At 30.4% G+C, this 7,557-nt stretch overlaps 1 protein-coding gene across 1 annotated transcript; it reads left to right on the forward strand.

Annotated features, from left to right (window-relative positions):
- Positions 1–201: 201 nt before the first annotated feature.
- Positions 202–1,687, forward strand: LOC117911446. The gene is made up of 4 exons (XM_034825825.1): positions 202–644; positions 736–810; positions 918–1,058; positions 1,157–1,687. The coding sequence occupies exons 1-4, from the start codon at positions 480–482 to the stop codon at positions 1,499–1,501; spliced, it is 726 nt and encodes a 241-aa protein (XP_034681716.1). The 5' UTR covers positions 202–479; the 3' UTR covers positions 1,502–1,687.
- The last annotated feature ends 5,870 nt before the right edge of the window (positions 1,688–7,557 follow it).

Here is a 7,557-nt window from a genome sequence, read left to right on the forward strand (position 1 = left end):
AGAAAATAATTTTTAAAAATTTATTTTTAATTTATTTTTTCAAAGAACAGCTACAAAACAAGTTTTGGAATTTTTCAAGACTAAAACAATATTAAATAAACTTGGAAGGCATGGTCATTAATAATAACAATTTTTGTTTTTTAAATGTAGAAATGGATGGTGAGGAAAGCAATTCTCGTATGGTGAGATTATTGAAGTGCGCAGGAGGGGGTTTGCAGGACTGCGGAGAGCGCCGCAGTAGCAGAAGCGGCAGGCAGTGAGAGTCTGGGACACATACACCACCAACAAAGACAAAACTACATAAAAACCCCTGACAATACACAGTCGCAGGCCCCCACCCCCACCCCAACCTCAGCCTCCACATTCATCTGTCGCTCTCACAAATCTCTGTTATTTGATTTCCCTCTTAAAACACTTCCACCAGTTCCACCTTCCGCCTTCTGCCTCCGCCTTTCGCCCTTCGCAGCCCCCATTCCACAATGAATTCTTCATGGATTTTCTTCCTCTTGTCTGAAAAATTCTTCTCTCCCTGCCACCTCCACCCCCACTCCAGGAAGAACGAGAAAAATATTTTCTGTTTGGATTGCTGCCTCACTCTCTGCCCCCACTGCCTCCCTCTTCACGACTCTCACCGTTTGCTTCAGGTTGGTAATTTATCTCCACGCTCACTCATCCCCATCTCTCTCTGTATCTCTCTCTCAATTCTGTTCTCTGATTCATCTCTTTGTGGGGTAGGTTCGTAGGTATGTCTACAACGACGTCGTTCGGCTCGATGACATGGAGAAATTGTTCGACTGCAGATTCGTTCAGGTAAAATTCAAGTCGTGAAAAATCCGATTAGTTTCCCATCTGGGTATTGGTGAATTTCCGATTTCCTGATTTGGGTTGATAAAAAAAGTCGATTTTCGATTCCACAGTCGTACATAACCAACAGTTCGAGAGTGGTTTTCCTAAACCACAGGCCCCAAACACGCCCCATCAAATGCTCCGGCAGCTTCTGCAGTTCCTGCCAGAGAACTCTTCAAGAGCCGTACCAATTCTGCTCTCTAGCTTGCAAGGTACCAAATTTACTATTAAAAGAAGAAAAAAGTGAAACACAAGCAGTTTTGTGAAACAAGAGCGGTTTTCCGAGTGGTTTACCGATGGTTTTTCTCAGGTACGGCATGCGGTAGACATGGAACGGCCGGTTTCGAGGTACATTTACGACTGCGAGTGCCTGCAGCCGTTGGATTTGGGGTGCGCGAATCTCGAGGAGTCGCAGATGACGCCCGGCTCAGTATTGGACGCTGAGGTCTCGTCTCGCAATACGACGTCGTCTGGCTCCTGCTGTGACGGTGACGGTGGCATTGGGTGCTTAAATGTCGGATGTACGGCTACGACGGAGAAGGTTACGCGGAAGAAACGGTCCACCCGAGTCGCGGTGGCAAATTTTTGTGACCGAATTACCCCTCGCTCAGTTAGCAAGCGCAAAGGCCTCCCTCTTCGTAGCCCACTGTACTAGCATAGGTTTTCCAGGGGTGTTAATGGATATTTTGGAAAGGGCAAAATGGTGAACATATTTTGTCAGTTTTGGTTTCATTTTGAAATGATGTAATTGCGATGACTGATGAGGGACCGGGCACTTGTGTATTTTTCCTTTTTCACTACAAATTTCAAGGGTTTACATGGAATTATATTTTTTTTCCAAGTCAAACATTTAGTTAAATGGGTTATCAACCAATTAATTATTAAACCCATCATATATTATATCAATTTTCATTCAAATTTCAATTTATGTATTTTCATTTCATTTTTTTATGCCAATTTTGATTCCAATTCCATTACTGAGTGAGTCCGATGATGATAAATATTTTTAAGTGTTAAAAATATTAAAAGTGTTTCGAAAAATCACTTTCAAACATATTTTTAAAAATATATTAAAAAAATAAGTGAAAGCTATTCAAATGTGTTTTTTTTTTCTTTTTTTAATATAAAGTTTAGGGATAAGTGAAAAATTAAGCACATTGGGTTCAAAAAATGATGATTACCAACGAAAAGATATTGAAACAAGAATATGAGACTTTTAATTATTAAGGTCAAAAGTGGTATATTTACGGAACATGTGAAGTTTCCAATTTCCAATTTGCATGACTCTAAATCAAAAAGGGGGTATAGATGGGGCCCATAGTGGGCCATAGTGGGCCAATGCATAATGTAAAGTCCAACCCTAAAAAAGCCCGTAAATTAGGGGTTTTTGCTGCCCTCCAATAAAAGCTCTCTTTCAAATTGTCAGACCCTCTCATCATAATAACTGAATGGGGGCTCACCATTTGACGTATCGCCGTGAGAAAAAGGGGAAAAGTTTTATTGGATACCCTGCAAACCGGACCTCGCCTTCCCAAATGAAGCCCAGCCCATGAGTCTCTCTTGCCTGGCCCATTGCCAACCCACTGTCAGTCTGCCCCACTCACGTGTGCTGACGTTGGATAACTTTATTATTTTTTTCTTCTCTATTGATGCGTTGGCACTTCTCCACGTGGACCCCTCTCTTTTCCATCCTTTTTTTGACACGTGGAAGCCGACAATAAAGAAAATGGATTTTTATAGTATGTTTGTTTTGAGCCTCATTGGTACTAGTTGTGAAGGGCAAACACTAGTGCCACAAAAATTTATTAAATATAAAATGACTTCTTCCATAACCTCTTTTTGAGAAATAATATTTATCTATACTAAATCATTTTTTAAGTCAAAAGTTTTCAAAATTATTTTTTAAAAATAATACTTTTAAAAATATATTTTATATTAAAAATTATGATTTTGATCTGGTCTCAATTTATAAATAAAAATTAAAAATTAAAAATTAAAAAATGATTATGAATAAAATCTTTACTTTCACCCACTAAAATATGTATTTTGTTTCAATATACTCATGGAAAAATAGAATTAATTGCAATATATCATATGTAAAATCTGTATCCTAAATTTAATATATTTGTATCTTTATTTGATCATATATATATTTTTTTAACGATACACCTACTAAAAAAAAATCAATCACAATATATCATATATAAAATTATTTGTATCCTAAATTTAATATATTTGTATCTTTATTTGATCACATTTTTATTGATACACCTACTGAAAAAATAGAATCAATCGCAATATATTATATCCTAAATTTAATATATTTGTATCTTTATTCATTCACATATTTTTATTGATCAAGATTATTGATTTTGTAGGTATCATTAACTATGTACTTGTATTTTTTTTAGATATACAAATTATTTGAATATTTTGAGAAAGTGAATCTTAAAAAAAAAAAAAAAAAAACCTTTTACTTAATATGTCAACTATACTAAAATAATAATAGTTTAAAATTGGATTTATTGATTTGAAGGGATGAAAAAATTTTAAATTTGTAAAATTAATTTTTCTGATTTTTGAATTTGAAGAGTAACTTATTTTTTATATAAATACCCTTCAAAATTTTTTATTATTTACGAGTGTATTTAAAAAAAATGATTATTTTTGTAAAAAGAAAAAAAGGGTATTTTTATCTAAAATAAATATCTTTGTAGGTTGTAAAAAGGGTAATGGGTTAGTTTTTCAATTACCCCTCTAAAATTCAACAAAGAAAGTCATGCATGTTTGGTTTTAGAAGATTAATGCATTATTTTATTTTATTTTATTGAAAAGAAAGTGATATGCATGTTTGGTTTTAGAAGATTAATGCATTATTTTATTGAAAAAAAGAAGGGTGTGCGGCTGAAGGGACAAATGGAGGACAAGTTTGGATGAGTCCCATGTATATATAGGGCTGGCAGGCACTAGAATAAGGAAGGAGCCATGCTGAATGACGTGGCAAGATGGTCCACGTAGGCAGATGTTGGTTGGATGGAATGCATGTGGGGACAAGCTCAAGATCGCAAAGTCCAAATCAAAACCTTTTTGCTTTCGGCCACAGTTCCGGTAAAGTCCAATTCGCATTATGGGAATATCCTCTCATACTCGCAAATAGTTTCCCTCTTCCATCGCCTTTTCTGCGTTCTACAATCTTCGCCTCACCCTTTTCGCCTCCTCGTAAAAAAAATTCCACGACTCAACTAGAATTTTGTCGTTTATTTATTGGGAATTAAAATCAATGCCAGATTCTTAGGGATATTGGAATGGAATAATGACGGAAAGCCAGCTTCCTGACCTTTAAGATCATATCAAACAAAAAATCATTCCTTGACGGTGATTAATGATATATAAAATCAATTTTTTTACCCACTTTCAAATGGTAAAGCAATTTTGAAAATCATTTTTTATGGGTCCAAACCATTTTGTTTTCTCCCTTTCGCTTGTATCCAACTGGTAACTTTTTAATTTATTTTTGTTGACTTATGAGATGACTTGTTTCATTACATGTAGATATTATCCACTCTATCGATGAACTCTCACAATTTTAAAACACATTTATATAAATTTTTTCCATTTTTTGATATAAGATATCATAATCATTTTCATAGGATAAAAAAATAGACTTCCTTTATGGGATTAGAGAAACAAAATCTTATACCAAGGCTTGAGATTAGTTTATATATCATTTGTAATAATTAGCTCTCTTATGTTAGATGTAATTCGCTCTGTACTAAGGACCCCTTACTTATTTAAGATGTCTGAAGTTTTTTCTATTATCAAATGCAGAATGTATAACTCCAATTTTAAGATGTTTGTTTGAGTGATTTGCACTTTGAATCTTAAGGTTTGAAGGGAGAATAACCATCATGTCCTTAAAGTAGGTTTTGAGATATGATAGAGTGGTATTAGAGTCATCCCATAACATGATGTGAGTTTATATTTGTGTGACCTTATAAAGGGTGTCTGTTTGTTTAGCTTCGCAATTTTGTGGGAAATGATGTAGACATCATGTTTGAATTGAGGGGAAGTGAGTGATTGAGATATCTTACATTGAATAGATAGATAAATTTTTAATACTATATATGTATGAGTTCATCTTAAGTAATGTAAATATGTTTTAAAATCATGAGAGGTTATTTGACCTAAAATTGATAATATCTATATAAGAGGGAGTTGATTATTATAAATTGTATCAGAGTTGATTTTAGATTATGGTGTGAGATTTTATCTATTTTTCCCTATAAGAGATGTTTATTTGTCTCACCCTATAATCCTATGGGATACAATGGAGACATTGTGTCTATATGAGGAAAAGATGGATGACTGTGATATCACAGGTTAGATATGATAATATATATATATATATATATATATATATATATATATATATATATATATATATATTAATATTTCTTAATAATGTAGATGTATTTTAAAGTCATGAAAACTCATTAGACTCAAAATGGATAATATTTACATGAGAGAAAGCAGATTATCATAAATGGTATCAAAGTCGATCATTGACTTTGATATTTGTCTCACAATCCTATGAGACAAAATGAAGACGTTATGTTTGTACATCTATGTGTGATATGAGACATTATGATCAACCCTCATGCAAACACGATATCTTTGTCGTTTTATAGGATTGTAAGATTAAATTGATAGATATCTTTTATAAGGCTAAACAAATAGAAGTTCATCCTTGGTTAAAGACTTACTTTGATTATATTTTTAATGACCTACTCCCTACCATGTAAATAAGGAGAGTGAGAGACTAATGCTCGGTTGGTGCTTAGAAAAGAAAAACCTTAAGAAGAAATACAAAGGAAATATGGGAAAGAGTTGATGACCCTTTAAAGGTCTTAGTCTTTAGAAACTAGACTACTAGTAAAGTCAATGCAGGTTCAAATGTTCTTAAATTTCTAATCCATTGATGCACCATTACTAATGAATTTTTAATTTTGGGTGGTTAAATTGACCACTTCAAGCTTAATTCTATGAATGATGCCATCAATGAGTAATTTATGTAATAACCATACAAATTGTTCATAAAAATTAAATTCATGAGGATATATAAGCATATTATTGACTCAATACAATGTTAAAAGGGAACAAACATCCATGAAAGATTAATCAAATTTTAATTAACCCTAATGCCCTTCTAATTTTAATAAGCATTTCTTTATTTAAGGGTTAAGTGAATATATCGGTTAATTGATCTTTTATACTTATAAATTCTTAAGTTGTCTATAAGAAAGTGATCGTTAATCTCAATATGCTTGGTGTTAAAGAGTTGCATGTGATTCGTTATAGATGTTTGTTAAACTAATGCTAGACAATTCGAGGAGAGAATGAGAATTTATGAAACTAAGGTTAGGGTTTGTGTGTAGTGAGAGATGACAAGGAATAATATGGTTTTTTTTGTTGATGTGGCACAAATCCACGTGGCAAAAGATGTGACAAGGTTATTTAGAAAGTGAGAAGGTATTTTGGGAAACTATTATGACATGTTTGGGAATTGATTTTGAGAAGAATTTTTTGTTCTTTAGAACAAAAGACATAGAAAACACAATTGATAATAAAAAATTATTATTATTATTATTTTTATCTTAAAAACAAAAACACAATGCTTTTAAAGAATATCTTTTAGTTATTTTTTATTTATTATTTTTACTTATTTTTTTAGAGTTATTTTTAGAAATAATTATACAAATATATAAAATGATTAAAAATAAAATATTAGATATTTAAAATTAAATTATTTTTAAAACATATTTAAAAATAGGTTAAAAATATTTAGATTTTCAAATAGATTTTTATTCTATAAAAAATAAAAAAACATTTTTAAAAACTATTTTTTAGAATTATTTTAAAAAACAGTTATTAAACATACCCTTAATAACTAATCTCAAATGGCATAAAAAGTTAAATACTTTTAATTGATTGAATTGTATTTTGATTGTTAAGACCATGAGTTACTTTTTAGCTCATAAAATGTGAGAGAAATAAAATAAAAGAAAAAATATTTAAAATAACTAAATTACTTTTATAATATTATTAAACTCATTTTATTTATTTTTTCTTATTATATAAAAATTAAATAATTTTAAAATACATAAATTTCTAATTAATTTTAACTATAAATCAAATGTGAAAACAACTATTTTTATTAATATTCTTTTCTTTTCTCGGTGCATTTCAATAATCTAATCAAAACAAGCTTAATTATAATATTATTTTATGATACATACATTATTTTTATCAAAAAAAAAAACTTTCTTTCATTTTTTTTCTAACTCTTTTAAACATTTTGATTAAATTTTATCCAATTATAATTTTTTTCAAAATCTTCATTCCTTCTTATCCAATATTTTTTTTCACGGATTTATAATAGTTTTATATTCAAAAGTATCCACTACGAATGTACGGATATACTTTATTTAGTAAGTGTTTTTAAAAAAAGAGTTCTAAAAAAATATTTAAAAAAAAAATAATTTTATAATTTTTTATAAAACAAAAATATGATTAAAAACTTAAAATATTTTTAATTTATTTTATATGTTTTTAAATGGTTGTTGAAAAATAAATGAAATAACTAAAAATAATTAAAAATTGTTTTCTGAAACATTTTATTTCTATTTTTAAAACCAGAATACTTTTTTTTTG

This window comes from Vitis riparia, chromosome 3 (assembly GCF_004353265.1).
Source record: "Vitis riparia cultivar Riparia Gloire de Montpellier isolate 1030 chromosome 3, EGFV_Vit.rip_1.0, whole genome shotgun sequence".
Classification (NCBI taxonomy): Eukaryota; Viridiplantae; Streptophyta; class Magnoliopsida; order Vitales; family Vitaceae; genus Vitis; species Vitis riparia.

Excerpts from the sequence above, each read along its gene's own strand:
- LOC117911446 (XM_034825825.1), top strand. The coding sequence starts at position 480 with ATGAATTCTTCATGGATTTTCTTCCTCTTGTCTGAAAAATTCTTCTCT. Across the intron at positions 645-735 it reads ACTCTCACCGTTTGCTTCAG|GTTCGTAGGTATGTCTACAA; the intron begins GTTGGTAATTTA and ends TTTGTGGGGTAG. Across the intron at positions 1,059-1,156 it reads TCTGCTCTCTAGCTTGCAAG|GTACGGCATGCGGTAGACAT; the intron begins GTACCAAATTTA and ends GGTTTTTCTCAG.